Below are 22536 nucleotides of genomic sequence, written 5' to 3'. Positions count from 1 at the left end.
TGGTGTGTGCGTGTTTGCTCCAGGAGCAGCCATTGGAGGACTGGCCCTTTAATTAGAGTTCCTCCAGCTGACAGCCTGTATGCAGGTGCGCAGTCCGCCCGCTGCGCAGCTTTCGGACGACAAACTCGAAAGCCACATTGAGTGCCTCCAATTGACTTGCAATCACGTGCGAAACGGACATTTTTTATTGGGCGGGTTACCCGCGTGCCCAATCACCACCCCCCAGCCCCCCCCCCGCTGCCATCCCGTCTCCCTGCTAATATCGGGATCCAAGGATCAGTCTTGTTCTCTTCTGGACTACCTCTTGGTGGCTCCTTATCTCAAGGGGATGAGAAATGTACTTGATACACTAGGTGTGGGCTGACTAGCGGACATCCTAGGTCCCCTACTGCAGCTTCAGTATGATCTCTGGGGCTTGAACTCAATTGATATGGCAATTTAACCCAGCATCCTATTTGCTTTGTTTATTGCCGCCTCACACTGTTCAGAGCTGATGAATGACAAGCCAAGTAACACCTCGGATCTCTTTCAACTTCTGTCTTGACCAGTTGGGTCCTACCCATAAAGTAAACATAGCTCCTATTTCACTTCTGATATAAAGTACCTTGCATATGTCCAAATTGTACCTCATTTGCCATTGATCCGCTCAGGTGCAAACCCTGTTAAGCTCTTATTGTAAGATCTTGGTTGTTTCTTTTGAGTTCCATGTTCATTCTATCTTGATGTCTCTGAATCAGGGTAATGACTATGATTCTAGGTCAGTTTTGTATACCTGACCCAGCATGGAGCCCTGGAGCACCCACTTGAAATCTCCCCCATTGAGAGGTAACACAATGATAACCCTTTGCATATAAAATTTATCAGTCGAGAGTAGACTCTAAATAATTCACTTCCACCTGTGGTCTTCCTGAATTATTACACCCATTCTTTATGGAATGAATTACTTACCAGGTGACATGCTATAAAATGACCTATTTATTTATTGATGTCAGCTAAAAATCTAAAGAACAGATGTAGGGTGCAATGTTCATTTTGCTTCCCCAGTGATGTCACCAGTTGACTGTATCACAAGATGTGAGTTGTTGGATTTATTTAATCACTGAACTGAACCATGTCTATACCTAAAGGCCCAAACCGGTGGAACGGCTGTGACATTTTCTGTCAATTCAATACTTATATTGGTTAATTAGCATACCTGCTTCATAAACCTGCCCACAAATCATGGTTGGTACAGAGTGAGAAATGGCCAGTTCCAGCAGTATTTAAAGGGTCACTCACTGGCTATAAATTAAATTGCTGTAAATGCATGGGAGATATTTGTACTTCTCAGTTGTTTTTGGGTGCAGAATCACTGTTTTTTTTTGTTTGTAATGCCTGGACAACCTTCAGAAAGCTTAAGGGGGTACTGAGAACACTCTTTTTCTGAAAATGGGAATCATTTTGGCTATTTAATTCTGGCTAGAAGAAGAGAAGCAGCAGCAACAGGTTGAAGGACCACAGTGAGCTGCAGCTACAGGGAGACCTCAAAGATGGAGGAGAGTGCTGAGACATCCTTACCTCCATATGGAAGTATCAGCCCAGAGTCACAAATCTGCTATCCCCAGAAGAACAGTTCATTAGGAGGTTGCGCTTCTCCAGCGAGACTGTCACAGTCCTGCATCGCCTCTTGCAGTGTGGCTGCACCTCCCAATGTTCTTCCAGACTCCCATCAGTTGTGTGCAAGCTTGTCCTGCAAGAAGAATGGGTTAGTGTGTGGCCTTTGAAGGGGTTGTAAAGATGTGTGAGGCAGTTTAGCATAGTGTGCATGTTGAGAAGAAGAAGAAACAGCAAATGTGTGCAAGGTGGAGGCATCGTTGGATGAAAGAACTTAACAGAATTGCACGAATTAATCCAAGTTGATACAAAATAAAAGCAGAATGTTGTTTGTGCAGGTTTTGTGGTCAGTAGCAGGTGTGTGAGTGTAAGCAGAAGGAGGTGCAGTGAAGTGTCCTATTATAATTGGAGGAATGGCTTGTGCAGTGGGGGAGGGAAGGATTGGTAGTGTTCTGGGAATTGTGGGGGTGTGCGGTGGAATGTGATGTTGTGGGACTGTATTCAGTATAAGGGAGATGTGAGGAGGAGTTTTAATTGACAGTCCTGGTAAGGTCATTAAACATTTTGTGGCGTTGGAGCCAGACCCTGAGAGTGATGCAGCTCAGCCATCTTCTCCATGCCTGCTGACCTATTTGTCATGGCACCCATCTGTTGTTTGAAGGAAACAGGACCTCCTTCCTGGCCCTGACATCTTCAATAAGCAGCTTCACTGAAGTATCAAAAAATCGGGGTACGCTAGCCCTCGACATCATGCTCCACTACAACTAGAATGCCTCTTTAAAAGGTGTAGGCTGGCTTTAAGAACCAGCAGCCCGCTAGATTTCTTGTCCTCCCAAACGTAAAGCTGCCTCTAAGCAGCGAGATTAGCGCTGAAAGTTCAGCACTCATATTTAAATAAAGCCCGATCACCAAAATCGATCTGGCCTCCCGCCGACGTCATTGGGCAGATAGAACGGATCACCTGCCCACCGCCCACCCAAAATGAAAATTGACTCCAAGTTTTTTTTCTTGTGATTGCAATCCAATGAACACTTGCCAGAATATGTGTATGTGGCTGGGTGTCAAGTGAGAATAGAATTTGGCTTGGATGCGATTCTCTCCACTGTTGAATATCCCGTTGACACTTAGTGTATAGGCTCACACCTTAGCCTCAGTTTTCACTGAAGAGGCTATCAAAGAGGAAATGACAACAGTAGTAGAAGTCAAGAGGGATATTAAAACAGTTAAGATAGATAGGACGAAATAAGATACTAGACAAACTAGTCAAACTTAAGGAGGATAAGACTCCAGGTCCAGATAGGGTGCAACTACAGATAGCAGGAGCACCAGTATCCATAAAAATGAATAGGGCCAGAGGACTGGCAATCAGCAAATATAATTTCTCTCTTCAAAAAAGGAGATCGAACTAACTCAGGGAAGTTCAGACTAGTTAGTTCAACATCAGTGATAGAAAAGATACTAAAATCTTTGCTAAAAGATCAGATAACAAAATATCTGGAGGCAGAGAATATAATAAAAAAGTCAGCATAGATTTCTAAAAGGAAGGTCATGTCTAACCAACCTTGGTGAATTTTTTGAAGACGTATCAGAAAGTAGACACGGTCAATGCAGTGGATGTGGTATACATGGACTTTCAGGAGGCCTTCGATAAGGTGCCACATAAGAGACTCACGGCAAAGGTCAGGGCGTGTGGAGTCAGGGGCCCGGTAGCAGAATGGATTGAAAGATGACTAAAAATCAGAAAACAGAGGTAAGAGTTAAGGGAAGTTTCTCGGATTGGCATAAAGTGGCAAGTGGTGTCATCCAGAGATCTGCGCTGGGACCACTGCTGTTCATCATAGCCAATAATGTGAAAAACTGCATCAAAATTCTGGAAGACATAAACAGGCTTGCAGAGTGGGCCAGTAAATGGTAAATTAAATTCAATATAGTGAAGTGTGAGGTGGTTCATTTTGGTAGGTGGAATAAGGAGGCCACTTATTCCTTCGAAGGTAAGAAACTAAATGGGTTAGAGAAGCGAAGAGATCTCGGAATACAGATACATAAATCTCTAAGAATAGCAACACAAGTTGATACAGCCATAAAGAGTGCAAACAAAGTACAGGGGTTCATTTCTAAAGGAACAGAATACAAAAGCAAGGACCTTGTTTACACCACACTTGGAGTACTGTGTACAGTTCTGTCTCCATACTACACAAAGGGTATTAAAGCACTGAAAAAAGTGCAGAAAAGATATAGAAGGATGTTGCCAGAATTGAGAGGATTCTATAGGAAAGATTGAGCAGGTCGTGGCTCTTTTCTTTGCAAAAGAGAAAACAAAGAAAAGATCTGATAGGGGTCTTTAAAATTATGAAGGGGTCGACAGGTTGGATGTGGAGAAACCGTTTGCACTTGTGGGCGAGTCCAGAACAGGGGAGCATAAATATAAAATGGTCACTAACAGACGAAATAAAGAATTTAGGAGGAATTTATTTTCACCGAGTGGTTGTTTTTTCCATATCTTCACACTCTTCCCTTAAAGAATAAAGAAATAGTGGAAGGATTTACAAGCTGATTAACAGGCTGACTATGATGTGATGTGAATGCTCCTTCCATGACAGTAACCATCTTTATACCGGCCAATAGGATGGTAAATCCAATATGGTGGGAGCGTTTTATGGGCTCCCACGACCCATACAATGAGGGGGTGGGAGGGGTTGGGCACCCACAACTATTGGACACGAATATCCTACTGGATGTCAACCCAGAATTGAAAGCCAGATCTTCGGTCTCCACTCACCAGGACTGTCTGAAGACGGGTTTGTCCCCTTAACCTTCTCACTCGGAGGTGCTGCTACTATTACAAACCAAAGGCTAACTCCACAGAGAATGGTGAGAATGTGCAACTCACTGCCACATGGAGTGGTTGAAGCATATATCATTGATGGAGGCTTGATGCATACATGAGGGTGAAGGGAATGGAGGGATATAAGGGCAGGGTGGGAGGAGGTAATTAGATTGGGAGGAGGCTTGTGTGGTGTATAAACACTGCCATTGACACGTTGGGCTGAATGGTCTGTTTCTGTGCTGCGGATTCTATGTGATGTATTTCTAAGTAATGAAGAATAGCCACTTTGGCAAAGTACTGGAGAGAAGTTAGTGTCTTTGGGATTAAAGCTGAACAAAAATCTGCGCTGTCAGGATAGAAGGGAAGAAAAATGAAGAAAAGTGGAATAAAAAGAATGAACCTCCTTGATTGTGAAAATAATACTAAAGAAGGGCATTTGTAATGGTTAATTTTATTTTCCAAACTGTGAAGAAAAACAAGAGAAACTTCAAGCATGTCATGCTGGTCATCAGCGCAGAAGTGGCTCTTAATTCCCAAGTGTGTAATTCATAGATTTCTTTATATTCAGCTCCGACGAATGTGATGAGGGTCTCCTGTCTCTCTTCCAGTTGTAAGGGCGACACGTGAAATTAAAATTAGCCAGAATTGTAATTTGGCTTAAATTGGTAACCTCATTCAGACTGTCCGTAAAGATAGTTAATGTGGGACATGGATAAATTCTGGCGAGGTAGAGGTGTTCTTCTGAACCTGGGGTTAAGGCACATGGGTAGAACAGTGTAGAGCTATAGGCCTAGAAATTCATTTAGACCCATATTGAGGCTGCCAGCACCTGCCATGCCTCCAGAGGCAGCTTGCCAGTGCACTGGCCTCCAATATATCCTGTGAGAGGTGGGGGGGGGGTGGAGGAGAACGGGTGGGGAGCTAGCGCGGGTCATCAGTGACCCACAGTCGTGCTGTGGAGCTGGGAGGAGCACTCCACATGAAGGTAAGTATAGAAACAAAATTGTACCTTTTTGATGGTGGTAGTGAAAAGAAGTATACATTAAATGTCAAGATTCTTAGCAGAGTGGAGGAAAGGAGAGATCTAGAGATGCAGATAGATAGATTTTAAAAGGTGGGAGTGCAGTTAGAAAGAACATAATAAAAGCAAATGGGATTTTGGGTTTCATATATAGGAGAATTGAAAATAGAGGCAAGGAGGTGATACTGAATTTGTACAAGATCTTAATTAGGCCATACAGTTCTGGGAAGAGTATTAGAGCCATGGGAAGGGTACAGTGAAAAATCACTAAAATGATACCAGAAATAGTTATGGCAAAAGGCTTGAAAACTTGGGTCATTTTTCATTGGAACCTAATATAGGTTTTCAGAATTGCAAAAGGTTTTGAGGAAGTGAATAGTGATTGTTTCTACCTGCTGTTAAATCAGTAACAAATAGACATAAATTCAGAATTATCACTAGAAAAAGGAAGGGGGAAGTTAGCAGAATTCTTTCACACAGAGGATTATGAGAATATGGGATGCTTTACCATAAGCAGCTATTGAAGTAGAAATGAAAATATAATGTAAAAGGGAAATGGATAAGTGTTTTGAAATGAAGCTTTAAAAAAAAAAGAGTACAGAGGAAGGCAGGGAAATAGGATTACAGTAAACAGCTTCAGTGGAGGAGCTAGCATTGGCACAGGCACAATGGACCAAATGGTCTCCTTCTGTGCTGTAATTTCTATGCTTCTGTAAGTGTTCACTATCAACATAACCCTCAGAACCTAATTCAAAATATCGTCGTAACCAACTTAACATGAATTCACTCAAAATGTTCTAATAGATTTAAAATGTATCCACTGTGAAGTAAAAAGTTATTCTAAAGTTAACCAGAATATACCACTTTTAATATAAAAGTATCAACAATTGCCTGAAGCATGCCAATGAATCACCCTAGAAATGTACATTGAAGTAGAAACGATAATATAATGTAAAAAGGAAATGGATAAGTATTTGAAAAGGAAGTTTTAAAAAAAGAATTCAGGGAAAGGGCAGGGAAATGGGATTACAGTAGACAGCTTCAGTGAAAGAACCAAGATTGGCACAGGCACAATGGACCACTCTCAGGAAGGGAGAGGGGCACCTTTTGGAATGAATGTATACAAATTTAAATTTGCTGCCTATGTGCCTTTAATTATCGCTTTCACTTTAATTCTAACTTAAGTGAAGGAGATAATTAAAGGCATATTCTTATTGATAGGCAACTAGGGATGTACTACTCTTCTGATGTATTGATCCACAGACCTTTAAATGTTGAGTAAAAGGTCACCTGATTCAAAAACAACAGAAATATCCCTAGGGCATATGCATGTGGCATATGGTGTGCAAAAAAATTCACAGTGATTGGAGATGATCACAACAGTAGCTCTGTTGTGGTGAGTCAGCTCATGGGTGTAAAACTTTCCATTTTCAAAGGTCAGTTAATTGGCCTCAATTTTTGTGCACTATTAACTCAGGTGAAAAGGCAGAGTAGTCATGGTTAGTTCTTTAGTTTATTGCAAAACCTTACTTAGCATCAACCCATTTTTATTTCAACATTGCCTCTACTAATTTTTCATTCATTTATTACACTTTACAAACTCTGGTTAGAAGAGCCAAATTAAAATAATTTAACCTTGACCAAGTTACTTGAAAATATCTATTAATTAGAGAGTTAACATAATAAGAAAAGGATAACGCTGTGTTTGAGACCTCTCTTTATTTGTTGCAGCCACCACTAACACTAGAATGTGGAAGAATAGTAATCTACACAACTAGCCTTCGTGTTGTGAGGACAACATTTGACCGCTGTGAGTTAGTGAGGAAAATTTTCCAAAATCACAGAGTAAAGTTGGAAGAGAAAAATATTGCTTTGAACAGTGATTATGGAAAGGAACTTGAAGAGCGTTGCAAGAGAGCTAATGAATCTCCTTCCTTACCTGTGGTGTTCATCGATGGCCATTATCTGGGGGTAAGTTGAGAAGTTCTGGCCAATTGCCAAGCTGTATTTGCCATTTTATTTAAGCTGTTTTATGGGGAAAACTACAAATAAAATAATATATTCTTCACCATTTTAATGGTGAATCCTATTTTTACCTTTGTTCCTTATATATTCATACAGCTACTTGAGTCACCAAGCTCAAGTAACACAATAAAACTTGAGTGAAGAGAGACTAGTGGAGTGTGAATGCTAGAAGATTGTGGAGTTTAGCTTTGGTGGGAATGATTGTGGCAAAATTTCTGGTTTTTAATTATTTTTCACTATATCTTGACTATAATTTAGTTTATTTCAGCTGCTCAATATTAGGAGTTATTTAGAAACCATTAAAACTTGTTTATTTGATGATTTACCTGTGGGCTGATTTGAGTTGGTGCCAATTAATTGGTTAAGTGGTGCAATGAGTTGTCCTTTGATTGGGTGGCTACTCCTGTGATAGTTGGGCTATTGATTCACAGAATTCGATCCTTTGATGCGTGCCCTTTTTGCCTTCTAGGAAGATATCTATTTTGTATTCGAACCATCTCATATTTGAAGATTCTCCACTACTGATCCAGAAGATTTACCCACAATAAACATGAAACTGTTGGCCAAGCCTGGGCCTTTTTCCGGTGGTTCCAATGATCTCCTGCTAGAGGACCTCCATGAAATTTCCAGATGGGCAAATTAGACCAATTAGTCTAACATCAGTGGTTGGCACACTCTTAGGGGAAGCTTTCATGGGGTGGCACTGCCCTAAAAACTGCTCTCAACTTGACTGACCTCATCCTCACCTACTGCTAGGTGGCCAGAGTACCTGCCTGTTCTAGGTGGTAGGCCCTTTTAATATGTAAATTGGGGTCCTATGATGTACATATTCCCAGTTTTACCTGGCAATACAGCCAAAGAAGACCAAAAGAGGAAGTGAAAATTTACTTTTGTAAGAGCCAAGAGGTGCAGGAATGCTCCTCTGACCTCCACAAGAATAACGTTGCCATGGGCTGCTCCCCTCAATCGCCCTCTGCGATTGTCCCTCCCCCCACATACCTTTCTGCCGGCCAAGTCGGCCTCCGGGCCACCCGAAATTGCATGGCCCAGAGCCGGTGAACTGCAGCGGGGAGCGGCCTTCTGGCGGCATGATAATGAGGACCGACTCTCAAAACGGAATGGGCCTCCCCGCCGGCACTATAGGGCAGCTGGTCAGCTACCTTATAGTTAAAATCTACCCCTTAGAATAGAAAATTCAATTCAATTCATGGGGGCCGCCGTAGCTGCAGTCATGACCTCCTCGGAGGGCGAACAGCATCACCAGCCTCACCAGCCTCGCCATCCACCTCTGACATGTGGAGCTCCACGACAGAGTGCTGTGACACATCCACCTGTACGGCAGGAGGGAGGGCTACCGCAGAGAGAGATGCGTCGCAGAGGGCACTACCCTCGCCACAGGGTCCACAGACCGAGGCTCAGCCTCCTGGACTTCTCTGAGCAGCAGTGCACATGGAGGCTCAGAGTCACTCGACATGTGGCTGTGGACATCTGCAGCCTCCTTCATGCCAAGCTGCTCCTGGCTGGCCCGAGCACCATCTTCTTACCTGTCGCTGTCAAAGTCACCACTGCACTCAACAACTTCTCCTCCGCATCCTTCCAGGGTGCAAGCGGGGTCATCGCCGACGTCTCTCAGCTGTCTGCACAAAACAGCCCTGCAAATACACCTACACCACTCTGCAGTGACACAATGGGTGGCATCAAGTGTGGGTCTTCATAGTGATCCTTAGGAAAGGGAATTATTGCACAAACCAGACAAGATTCGCAAAGACATGGCAGTAGTGGGGACAATATAATATTTAATGTGAGTTGGTCAGAAATTCAATATAAGTAACAACCATGACAAACCCTCAAACACCCTTGTGCATCCCCTTCATGCTCACGACACGTTTGCCTTACGCTGCCTAATGCACATATCTGATGCATGCCCTGTGGCTGCAGCACAGGTAGTGGCAGGTTGAGTGAGGCTGGCCGTGAATGAGATGCACGAGAGGGTGAGTATGAGATAGAGCCATGAGATTGTATGAGGATTGGGTTGAGTGGTAGTGGCGGGATGAGTACTGGCGAGGTGAGTAAGTGCAGGTAAGATGAGGATGAGGTTTGAGTGGGTATGATGGGTGATGTGACAGAGTAGTGTTGGCAGTGCAGAAGGAGGTGTGGGGTGGGGGCGGTGATGTGGCAGATGGAGTGTCGGGGAATGAGTAAGTGTACTCACTTTGGCTGACCTACTGAGGTCATTGGAGTGCCTCCTGCATTGTATGCAGGTGGGCGATATGTTGGTGTTGCAGGTGACCTCCTCTGCCACCTCGAGCCAGGCCTTCTTGGTGGCAGAGGCAGGCCACTTCCTCCTGCCCGCCGGGGGGAAGATCTCTGTCCTCCCCCTCCTCCTCACCCCATGTATTGATACCTGGAGTGAGGCATCATTAAACTGGGAGCAGCCTTCCCCCTGGACTGCTCCATGCTGTAATTTTTTCTATTTGTTGCAGCATCTGTCAGTGGAGGACTGCCCCTTTAAATAGAGCTCCCCCAGCTGACAGATCTTACTGCGCATGCCCAGCCCGCCCGACGTGCAGATCAACAGTGGGGAACCCGGAAGAACAGGTAAGTGGATCCAATTGGGCTGCGATCGCGCGGGTGGCTGACTCGTTTCCCCGGGCGTGTTACCCACGTGCCCGATAGCCCCCCTGCCGAGAACCCGCAGCCCTGGTAACATCGGGCCCAATACCTTAAGTTTATTTAAATTACAATGTTTAGGAGAAAGCAGGTTCAGACCAATAGCGAAAGTAACAGGGTCTGTGGAAAAGTCTGGACCTAGTTGAAGAAGAAAATATGGTGTGATGGAGCAGTGGGAAACACGAACACGAGGGGTCGAATGGCCTACTCCTGCTCTTAATTCGTATGTTTGTATTAAGGCTGAGTGAGATAGATTCCTGACTAACAAGGGAGTCGAAGGTTATAGTAGGTAGATGGAAAAGTAGGGTTGAGGTCACAATCAGATCAGCCATGATCTTATCAAATGGCAGAGCAGGCTCGAGGGGCCGAATGGCTTACTCCTGCTCTTAATTTGTATGTTTGTATGAAAGGGTGAAGATATGGGAGGGCATATAAAAAGTGAAACCAAATAACATTTTGCTAACAATGGAAGACTTTCTCTCGTGTAGCAAAATGAAAAATACTGTTAACTAGAATATATTTACAATTTTCCTACAAATAGCAGACAAAGGAAATCACCCCAATCTTCTAATTCTAATTATCCAGATTTTAGTGCATGGAAATTTACAACCATTCGGACCATCATGTCTGTGCTGGCTCTTAGCAAGATCAATCCAACACTAATCCCATTGCCCCGTTTTCCCCCCAGAGCCCTGCAGTGAACCTGTATCCCCTATGAACCAGAATTTGCCTTTAACTTCCAAATATCTAGGTAAATGGAGGAAGAGCTAGTGGTTAAACAGAGAATCCATGTCACTATACTTTACAGTACTGGAATATATCACATCCTAATGAGTGTGAGGAACTTAAAGTAATTAATATTAGTAAAGAAAAAGTACTGGAGAAATTAATGAGACTAAAAGCCAACAAATCTCCTGGACCTGATGGCCTGCATCCTAGGGTTCTAAAAGAGGTGGCTACAGAGATAGTGGATGCATTGGGTGTGATCTTCCAGAATTCCCTAGATTCTAGAACAGTCCCAGTGGATTGGAAGGTAGCAAATGTAACACCGCTATTCAAAAAAGGCGGGAGAGAGAAAACAGGGAATTACAGGCCAGTCAGCCTGACAGCAGTAGTCGGGAAAATGCTGGAATCCATTATTAAGGACATGGTTACGGGGCACTTAGAAAATCATAATATGATTAGGCAGAGTCAACATGGTTTTATGAAAGGGAAATCATATTTGACAAATCTATTCGAGTTTTTTGAGGATGTAACTAGCAGGCTAGATAAAGGGGAGCCAGTGGATGTAGTATATTTGGATTTTCAAAATGCATTTGATAAGGTGCCACACAAAAGGTTGTTACACAAGATAAGGGCTCATGGGATTGGGGATAATACATTAGCATGGATAGAGGATTGGATAACAGACAGAAAAGAGAGAGTAGGGATAAACGGGTCATTTTCAGGCCGGCAGGCTGTAACTAGTGGGGTGCCACAAGGCTCAGTGCTTGGGCCTCAGCTATTTACAATCTATATTAATGACTTAGATGAAGTCTGTTAACCAATCTTCTATCCATGCTAATATATTATCCCCAATCCCATGAGCCCTTATCTTGTGCAACAGCCTTTCGTGTGGCACCTCATCGAATGCATTTTGAAAATCCAAATATACTACATCCACTGGCTCCCCTTTATCTACCCTGCCAGTTACAGCCTCAAAAAACTCTAATAGATTTGTCAAATATGATTTCCCTTTCATAAAGGTTTGCTGATGATACAAAGCTAGGTGGGAAAGTAAGCTGTGAAGAGGACACAAAGAGTCTGCAAAGGGCTGTGGACAGGTTAAGTGAGTGGGAAAGAAGGTGGCAGATGGAGTATAATGTGGGGAAATGTGAGGTTATTCACTTTGGTAGGAAAAATAGAAAAACACAATATTTTTAAAATGGTGAGCAACTATTCAATGTTGCTGTTCAGAGGGATTTGGGTGTCCTTGTACACAAAACACAGAAAGTTAGCATGCAGGTACAGCAAGCAATTAGGAAGGCAAATAGCATGTTGGCCTTTATTGCAAGGGGGTTGGAGTACAAAAGTAAGGAAGTCTTGTTGCAATTATACAGGGCTTTGGTGAGACCTCACCTGGAGTACTGTGTACAGTTTTGGTCTCCTTACCTAAGGAAGGATATACTTGCCTTAGAGGTGGTGCAGCGAAGGTTCACTAGATTGATTCCTGGGATGAGAGGGTTGTCCTATGAGGAGAGGTTGAATAGAATGGGCCTATACTCTCTAGAGTTTAGAAGAATGAGAGGTGATCTCATTGAAACATATAAAATTCTGAGAGGGCTTTACAGGGTAGATGCTGAAAGGCTGTTTCCCCTGCCCGGAGAGCCTGGAACTAAGGTCATAGTCTCAAGATAGCCATTTAGGACTGAGATGAGGAGAAATTTCTTCACTCAGATGGTTGTGAATCTTTGGAATTCTCTACCCCAGAGGGCTGTGGATGCTCAGTCGTTGAGTATGTTCAATACTGAGATTGATAGATTTTTGGACTGTAAGGGAATCAAGGGATGTGTGGATCAGGCAGGAAAATGGAGTTGAGGTCAAAGATCAGCCATGACCTTATTGAATGGCGGAGCAGGCTGGAGGGGCCGTATGGCCTACTTCGACTCGTGTTTCTATTTCTTATGTTCTTATGTTACCATGTGATCTCTCTGTCTTCGTAAGCAGAAGAATTTACACTCTATCGGACTTTGGCTCAGGCTATAAACCACTAGAAATATATATTGATCATTAGATAGATAAACGAATAGACTCAGCACAAACAGTAGCAATTCCAAACTTTACTAATCTTCTCGGAATCAAAAATAACAAAGATGCTTCCCCTCCACTAAGGCTTGATATAAAACTGCTACTTGAAGCAGTTTCTTTAGTTATGTGGCTATACATTACCATGGAGTTTCTGACATGCCTGTATATCCATTGGCTTCAGGCTAAGTACAGTCTTTGTGCAACACTGCACAAGATATAGCTCCAAGCTCCTTTGAAGATATTCCTGAACAAAGGACATTGAAAACTGTATTTCTCACAGCCAAACACAGGATCCTTGTATTTGATCTAATAATCCGGAGTCATGAGTTCAAATCCCACCACGGCAGCTGGGGAATTTAAATTCAATTAATTAAATAAAATCTGTATTAAAATACTAGTATCAGTAATGGTGGCCATGAAACTACCGGATTGTCATAAAAACCCATCTGGTTCACTAATGTCCTTTAGGGAAGGAAACCTGCCGTCCTTACCCAGTCTGGCCAATATGTGACTCCAGACCCACAGCATTGTGGTTGATTCTTAATTGCCCTCTGAAATGGCCTAGCAAGCCACTCAGTTGCACAATCTTGCTTAACTAAAGTCACAATAAGAATAAAACCGGATGGACCACCCGACATCGGACCACGAGGCACCAAACACGACAAAGGCAAACCAAGCCCAGTCAACTCTGCAAAGTCCTCCTGACTAACATCTGGGGACTTGTGCCAAAATTGGGAGAGCTGTCCCACAGACTAGTCAAGCAACAGTCTGACATAGCCATACTCATAGAATCATATCTTTCAGCCAACGTCCCAGACTCTTCCATCACCATCCCTGGGTATGTCCTGTCCCACTGGCAGGACAGACCCACCAGAGGTGGCGGTACAGTGATATACAGTCAGGAGGGAGTGGCCCTGGGAGTCCTCAACATTGACTCCGGACCCCATGAAATCTCAAGGCATCAGGTCAAACATGGGCAAAGAAACCTCCTGCTGATTACCACCTACCATCCTCCCTCAGCTGACCACTTGGAGGAAGCACTGAGGGTAGCAAGGGCACAGAATGTACTCTGGGTGGGGGACTTCAATGTCCATCACCAAGAGTGGCTCGGTAGCACCACTACTGACTGAGCTTGCTGAGTCCTGAAGGACATAGCTGTCAGACTGGGCCTGCGGCAGGTGGTGAGCGAACCAACACGAGGGAAAAACCTACTTGACCTCGTCCTCACCAATCTACCTGTCGCAGATGCATCTGTCCATTACGGTATTGGTAGGAGTGACCACCGCACAGTCCTCATGGAGACGAAGTCCCGTCTTTGCAATGAGGACACCATCCAACATGTTGTGTGGCACAACCATCGTGCTAAATGGGATAGATTCAGAACAGATCTAGCAGCTCAAAACTGGACATCCATGAGGTGCTGTGGGCCATCAGCAGCAGCAGAATTGTATTCCAGCACAATCTGTAACCTCATGGCCCGGCATATTCCTCACTCTACCATTACCAACATGCCAGGGCATCAACCCTGGTTCATAAGAACATAAGAACAAAAGAAATAGGAGCAGGAGTAGGCCAATCAGCCCCTCGAGCCTGCTCCGCCATTCAATAAGATCATGGCTGATCTGATCCTAACCTCAAATCTAAATTCATGTCCAATTTCCTGCCCGCTCCCCGTAACCCCTAATTCCCTTTACTTCCAGGAAACTGTCGATTTCTGTTTTAAATTTATTTAATGCTGTCCTTCCACAGCTTCCTGGGGCAGCAAATTCCACAGACCTACTACCCTCTGAGTGAAGAAGTTTCTCCTCATCTCAGTTTTGAAAGAGCAGCCGCTTATTCTAAGATTATGTCCCCTCGTTCTCGTTTCACCCATCCTTGGGAACATCCTTACCGCATCCACCCGATCAAGCCCCTTCACAATCTTATATGTTTCAATAAGATCACCTCTCATTCTTCTGAACTCCAATGAGTAGAGTCCCAATCTACTCAACCTCTCCTCATATGTCCGCCCCCTCATCCCCGGGATTAACCGAGTGAACCTTCTTTGAGGAGTTCAATGAGGAGTGTAGAAGAGCATGCCAGGAACAGCACCAGGTGTACCTAAAAATTAGGTGCCAACCTGGTGAAGCTACAACACAGGACTATATGCATGCTAAACAGCAGAAGCAACATGCTATAGACAGAGCTAAGCGATTCCACAACCAACGGATCAGATCAAAGCTCTGCAGTACTGCCACATCCGTTCGTGAATGGTGGTGGACAATTAAACTAACGGGAGGAGGAGGCTCTGTAAACATCCCCATCCTCAATGATGGCGGAGTCCAGCACATGAGTGCAAAAAACAAGGCTGAAGCATTTGCAACCATCTTCAGCCAGAAGTGCCGAGTGGATGATCCATCTCGGCCTCCTCCTGATATCCTCACCATCACAGAAGCCAGTCATCAGCCAATTCGATTCACTCCACGTGTTATCAAGAAACGGCTGAGTGCACTGGATACAGCAAAGGCTATGGGCCCGACAACATCCCGGCTGTAGTGCTGAAGACTTGTGCTCCAGAACTAGCCGCGCCTCTAGCCAAACTGTTCCAGTACAGCAACAACACTGGCATCCGACAATGTGGAAAATTGCCCAGGTATGTCCTGTCCACAAAAAGCAGGACAATTCCAATCCGGCCAATTACCGCCCCATCAGTCTACTCTCAATCATCAGCAAAGTGATGGAAGGTGTTGTCGACAGTGTTATCAAACGGCACTTACTCATAATAACCTGCTCACCGATGCTCAGTTTGGGTTCCGCCAGGACCACTCGGCTCCAGACCTCATTACAGCCTTGGTCCAAACATGGATAAAAGAGCTGAATTCCAGAGGCGAGGTGAGAGTCACTGCCCTTGACATCAAGGCAGTATTTGACCGAGTGTGGCACCAAGGAGCCCTAGTAAAATTGAAGTCAATGGGAATCAGGGGGAAAACTCTCCAGTGGCTGGAGTCATACCTAGCACAAAGGAAGATGGTAGTGGTTGTTGGAGGCCAATCATCTCAGCCCCAGGACATTGCTGCAGGAGTTCCTCAGGGCAGTGTCCTAGGCCCAACCATCTTCAGCTGCTTCATCAATGACCTTCTCTCCATCATAAGGTCAGAAATGGGGATGTTCGCTGATGATTGCACAGTGTTCAGTTCCATTCGCAACCCCTCAAATAATGAAGCAGTCCATGCCCGCAAGCAGCAAGACCTGGACAACATCCAGGTTTGAGCTGATAAGTAGCAAGCAACATTCGCGCCAGACAAGTGCCAGGCAATGACCATCTCCAACAAGAGAGAGTCTAACCACCTCCCCTTGACATTCAACGGCATTACCATTGCCGAATCCCCCACCATCAACATCCTGGGGGTCACCATTGACCAGAAACTTAACTGGACCAGCCATATAAATAATGTGGCTACAAGAGCAGGTCAGAGGCTTGGTATTCTGCGGGCAGTTACTCACCTCCTGACTCCCCAAAGCCTTTCCACCATCTACAAGGCACAAGTCAGGAGTGTGATGGAATACTCTCCACTTGCCTGGATGAGTGCAGCTCCAACAACACTCAAGTAGCTCAACACCATCCAGGACAAAGCAGCTTGATTGGCACCCCATCCACCACCCTAAACATTCACTCCCTTCACCACCAGTGCACTGTGGCTGCAGTGTGTACCATCCACAGGATGCACTGCAGCAACTCGCCAAGGCTTCTTCGACAGCACCTCCCAAACCCGTGACCTCTACCACCTAGAAGGACAAGGGCAGCAGGCACATGGGAACAACACCACCTGCACGTTCCCCTCCAAGTCACACACCATCCCGACTTGGAAATATATCGCCGTTCCTTCATCGTCGCTGGGTCAAAATCCTGGAACTCCCTACCTAACAGCACTGTGGGAGAACCTTCACCACACGGACTGCAGCAGTTCAAGAAGGCAGCTCACCACCACCTTCTCAAGAGCAATTAGGGATGGGCAATAAATTCTGGCCTCGCCAGCATCCCATGAATGAATAATAAAAAAAAATGATTTTACTCTCTCCCAGGAAGCCCACTGATTTGTTCTAATTACTATGAATAGCCTGTGATTACTGGAATTAAATTTATTCAGAAGCTCTCAGGGCTGCTGGACAGAATAGTGCTAAGACTCTGCAGTCAGCATACATTAACATCTTAAAATACCTTTTGCCATACAGGAACATCCTACAGACAAATATTAATTCCCATAAAATGACCCATGGTCCATCAGGGTGGACTTGTATATTCTTTTCAGCCTGCAAGAACACCTTGTGGTACCTTATTTTAACTTTGTGGGGGGTAATTTTGACTTTGTGCAATAATGTAAAATGGGTGATAGCGAATCGGCAGCTCATTTCCATCTCTCCCAATTTTTATTTCCATTGAATGGAAATAGTAATTGGGAGGGATGTCTAACAGGCTGCTGATTCGCTATCACCTGTTTTACACTATCGCACAAAATCAAAATGACCCCCTCTGTGTGCTGTGACCACAGGAAAGAATCCAGTAAATAAACCAACACAGACAAAAATGCTTCATTTTGTCCCATTTTAAAATTGAAGCCTACTGTTTTGAGTTCTCCATTTTGTGTGTGCCTTGAATGCAGTTAGCACGATCTCCCATGGTGTTTTCCTCTTGTGCCTGTTGTATGAACGTGGAGTGGGACACCTAGCGCACTCCTGCTCGGTGAATCCCTAATGGCAGTAACTGGTGTGTGGTTGACTTCTTGATTTCACTGCAAGCCTGCTGGGATTGTGGTGGCATGAGATCCCATGTGCTGCAAACCCAAATGAACCTGTATATGGGTCAGCTTTGTCTGGTGCTGATCTAACTTCCTTGTTCCTCCATGCTATCTGGCACTTTCTGCCACTTGTACAGATGCGTTTGATGGGCCATTATAGTGTCATAATAAAAGCCAACACCTGATCCTTGACTACTACCTGTATGCTCTGGCTACATGATGCTCCTGAAAATAACCTGGATCAGTCTGAGTGTAAAACACCGAGTGTAGAGTTCTATAAATCCCTGGTTCATAATCATTCTCTCATCAAGTTGAATCCAGCAAAGAGAGCCTCCTAACATTAAAATTAATAGACAGAAAATCAAGTAGGGCATGCTGACATCCACCGCTGAATTCCCAATATGTATCCTTTTTGTGTGAAGTACTGTGCTGGGAGAACTACTTTGTAAGATTTTGCTTCGGTGAGGTCTGAATGCACAGGTACTGCAGCAAGTCCAGTAACTAGGCCTGATCTGTAGAATTATAGAAATTCCAGTAGAAAAGGAGACCATTCAGCTCATGACACCTGGAGCCCTTTCCTCATTTTTAAAATATCCTTCCTTTTCAAATAATTTTTGAAATTACTTTTTAATTATATATAGTCTGCTTGGAAAATTGCAAATGTCACTTGATTATTTAAGAAAGGAGGGAGGGAGAAATCAGGAATCTACAAACATGTTAGTTTAACATCGGTTGTGGGAAAGTTACTGCAATCTATCACCAATCACAGAGCGACTGAGCACTTGAATAAGTATGAGCTGATCAAAGAGAGTCAGAATGGATTTCTGAAGGGTAGGTCATGTCTGACTAATCTCGTTGAATTTTTTGAGGAGGTCACTCATATTGTGAACAGTTTATGGATGTTGTCATACGGAGTTCCAGAAGGCATTTGATAAGGTTCCGCACAAGAGATTATTAGCAAAAATGAGAGTGTACGGAATTGGAGATAACCTTGTGATATAGGTTGGTATTTGGTTGGGAAGTAGGAGACAGAGAATAGGGATAAAGGGTTCATGCTCTTATTAGCGGGATGTGACAAATGATGTTTCCCAGGGATCTGTACTGGGGCCTTAACTTTTCACCATATATATCCAATGCTTGTATGGAGGAATAGGGAGTTGTATATCCAATTTTGCATATGACACTAAGTTTTGTGATGGGAGCAGGAAATTTCAAAGGGACATAGGCAGATTAAGTGAATGGGCAAAACTGTGGCAGATGGAGTTCAATTCAGATGGAGGAAGTGTGAGGTCATCCACTTTGGATCCAAGAATGGCAATCAGAATATTTTCTTTATGGCGACAGACTAGGAGCTGTGGAGGAGCAAAAGGATTTAGGTGTCCTGGCACACAAATCACTAAAAGTTAGTGCACAGGTACAAAAAGTAATCAAAAAGGCTAGTGGAATGTTGGCCTTTCTCTCAAGGGGGTGGAATACAAAGGGGAGGAAGTGATGCTTCAGTTGTGCAGAGCATTCGTCAGAAGCCATTTGGAGTACTGTGTTCAGTTTTGGGCACCGCACCCCTGGAAGGATATATTGGCCTTAGAAGGGGTACAGCGCGGATTCACCAGAAAGATACCAAGTCTAAAAGGGTTAAATTTTGAGGATAGGCTGCATAAACGTGGTTTTTAGTCCTTTGAGTTTACAAGGTTGAGAGGTGATCTCCTTGGGGTGTTTAAAACGATAAAAGGATTCGATAGGGTAGATACAGAGAAACTATTTCCTCCGCTGGGGGAATCCAGAACAAAGGGCCACAATCTTAAAATCAGAACTAGGCCATTTAGGAGTGAAATCAGGAAGTACTTTTTCACATAAAAGATAGTGGAAATGTAGAAGTCTCTCTCCCAAAAGGCTGTGGAAGCTGGGCAATTGAAATTTTCAAGACTGAGATCGATAGATATTTGTTAGGTAAGGGTGTCAAAGGATATTGGGCAAAGGCAGGTAAATGGAGTTGAGGCACAGATCAACCATGATTTAATGGAATGATGGAACAGGCTTGTGAGTTATCTATTTTATGGGTTTAGTCTTTAATCAAAAAGGTTGCAAGGTATTTTGTTCCAAAGTATACTGGGGGTTAACCCCCGAAAACAGGCACGGGGATCGTGGTGCGCGATTAACCCGCGCCTGGTCATTGTGATGCGGGCAGCACTTAACATTCATGCTGCCTGATGATCTACGTGATTGCTGCGTGCAGCCAGCGCGGCCTGTGCTGGGAGTGGCTCCACGCACCAGCAGGGAGCCCCGATATTGGGAGTGGCTGGCACTACTTAAAGGCAGCCTGCACATCTTAAAGGTGCACTGTGGCTGCAGGAAATGGTGTAAGAAGTTATTCCTGGGCTGGAAGATATTGAAGAATTACTGCAACTGGGAGAGAGCGTGCACCAAGCTTCACGGACTGTGCACTGGAGGCCTTGGTGGAAGAGGGACAGATGGAGGGTCATCCTATATCCACAGGGGGGCAGGGGCCCTCCAGACATATGCTTAAGAGACAGTGGGAGATGCAATGCTGGAAGAAGTTCAATGATTTGACACAAGTGGTCATGGTGAGTGAGTTCAACTGTCACATGGCATATCCTAGCAACTGCACCACTAGCCTCATCCACTGCTCCACGCACTGCACCCCCCGTTAACCACCTACCAAAAAACTCTTTCAATCAGCACGCAAACCTGCCGCTGCATCTCACCCTCACACATTACCACTCTTGCCAGCCAGACACCCATATCTCACAGGTCACACACACTGGCAGCTATTCAACCATGACAGCGACTTCACCCAAACATCTTGCAGGACACTCACTGACACACTTCCCACTTTCTTGCAGGAGAAGGTGGCGCATAACTCTTGGCAGCAGGAAAGACCTGGGGGAGGACAGGCGTGCCTACCCATGGAGGACACCGTCCTGGCGATCATTGGGCGGTCCGTCGCTGCGGCCGTGACCATTTGCGGCGCTGGAGGTATCGATGATGAGGGTCTCTGCATACCTAATCCTTCCTCTCACTTCCCACTCCTCCCTCATCCCACAATTTTTTATGACTCAGGTGCTGTAGATGGTGTAAGCACGCACGTCTTACTTCCTCCCCTCCCCTCACCACAACTCAACCCGTGTCCCTTTATCATTTCAGATACCCAAGAACTGGAACCGTCACCGTCAGAGGCAGAGGAAGACGACAGTGATGATGAAGAGACACGGTCACTCGATCTTACACTCACAGCTACCAGCTCAGAGACTGACACTGCATGTACTTTAGAGGTTAGGATAGAGGAGGGATCTGCATGTGGTGAGACACCGAGAACAAGTGCGCAGGAGCCGGGGTGGGGGAACGGATACTGCAGGTGCCAGCTCGCCAGAGAGTCTCATGACTTTGAAGGGCCAGGCTACATAAGAAGGCTGATGGGCGTACACAACCAAATGCTTGGTGGATAGGAAAGCCTGCCAGAAAGCCTATGCACAATGTCAAGGGGCATGGAGGAGTCCAGCTCCAACTTGGCACAGGGCTTTGCGCACAGCTTGGAGCCCATCCTTTCCCATATGGAACGGGTGGTCACTTCTGTCAGCACACCTGTGGAATCCACCATGATGCAGTATCTGATGACTGATGTCACAGCTTCCATTGCAGCACAAACAGATGCTATCAAAGGTCTGCATGCTTCATTTGGAGCTCAGACTGCTGCTTTGGAAGCTCAGACTGTTGCGTTCCAGGCTCAGACTGCTGCTATCGTGGCTCTGGGTACCACTGTGGAACAGGGCTTCCAGGGTGTCACACCACTCCAGCAATCTGTTCTCCAGCAGATCACCGGGATTGCTGAGGCACCGCCCTGTGCGAGTGGCAGTGGCGCCATGGCAGTCGAGCCTGCTGTCCTCTCTCAGGATGACAGCATTCCTGCTCCCACCCCTGCCACTCTGCCAGTGCCCTTGCTGTTGCCTGTCAGCCAGCCAGGCCAGATTGCTGCAGCCCAGGCCGAGATGGTGCAGTTTTCAGTCGGGCCCTCCCGGCCCAGAGCCGCTCGAGGTCGTCCTCCAAGGCCATCTGTACGCTCCTCCACTGAAGGTCAGCAGCCTCCCACCACCCATATTCCAGCCTCTGGGGATGCACCTCATAGGAGCACTAGGAAAGGAAAAGACACATGAACAACAGGCACTAAAGGAATGCACATGGTTGAATAGTATCTGTTTGTTTGCTTTATTACATATGTTAATTGATAAATTTGGATTTGGATTTGCATTTGGTGTTGGTTTTCATTTCTGCGATAAGCTGAGGAAGGAACCAATGTGTAATCATAAAGAGGATGATTAGATGGTCATGTGGGAGAGGAAAGGTAAGGAGTGTGGGACTGTTGGTGAATGGGGAGGTGTCATTGAGGTTACTGGTATCGCTCATTAATAATTTGATCACGTAGTGCCTTGGTAGACAGGGCTTGTCTACCTTGTTGCCTCCCTGCCTCTTCCTCTACTTCCTGCTGTACTTCCTACTCCTCCTCCATTTCCTCCTCCGTCTCTTTCTCCGCCTCCGCCTCTTCCTCTGTCTCTGGCTCAGGTTCTCGCATGATAGGCGGTGGAAAAGGGCTGTTCCCCCATAATGGCGAGTTTTTGCGGGATGCAGCATGTGATGACAAAACTTGATACCCACTCAGCTGAGTACTGCAGGGCTCCTCCAGAGCGGTCCAGGCAGTGGAAGTGTTGCTTGAGAACACCTATGGTGTGCTTATGTTCCTGATCAGAGTCATGAGCCATTTCACGAGGGGATAACCCTTGTCTCCCAGTAGCCAGTTTTTGACTTGCCGTGCTGGATGAAATTTA

General features: G+C 45.1%; 1 protein-coding gene across 1 annotated transcript in view; it reads left to right on the top strand.

Moving 5' to 3' along the window:
• grxcr1a (glutaredoxin and cysteine rich domain containing 1 a) overlaps window positions 1-22536 on the top strand; it is a 75738-nt gene that overhangs the window by 14522 nt on the left and 38680 nt on the right. The window contains exon 2 of the mRNA XM_067998720.1: window positions 7173-7412. Coding sequence (XP_067854821.1) covers window positions 7173-7412 — 240 coding nt within the window. The remainder of the gene's footprint in view (window positions 1-7172; window positions 7413-22536) is intronic.

The sequence above is a fragment of the Heptranchias perlo genome, chromosome 1 (genome assembly GCF_035084215.1).
Source record: "Heptranchias perlo isolate sHepPer1 chromosome 1, sHepPer1.hap1, whole genome shotgun sequence".
NCBI classification, from domain to species: Eukaryota; Metazoa; Chordata; class Chondrichthyes; order Hexanchiformes; family Hexanchidae; genus Heptranchias; species Heptranchias perlo.
Note: the sequence above shows the minus strand (reverse complement) of the source record. Positions and strands in the feature narration are given on the sequence as shown.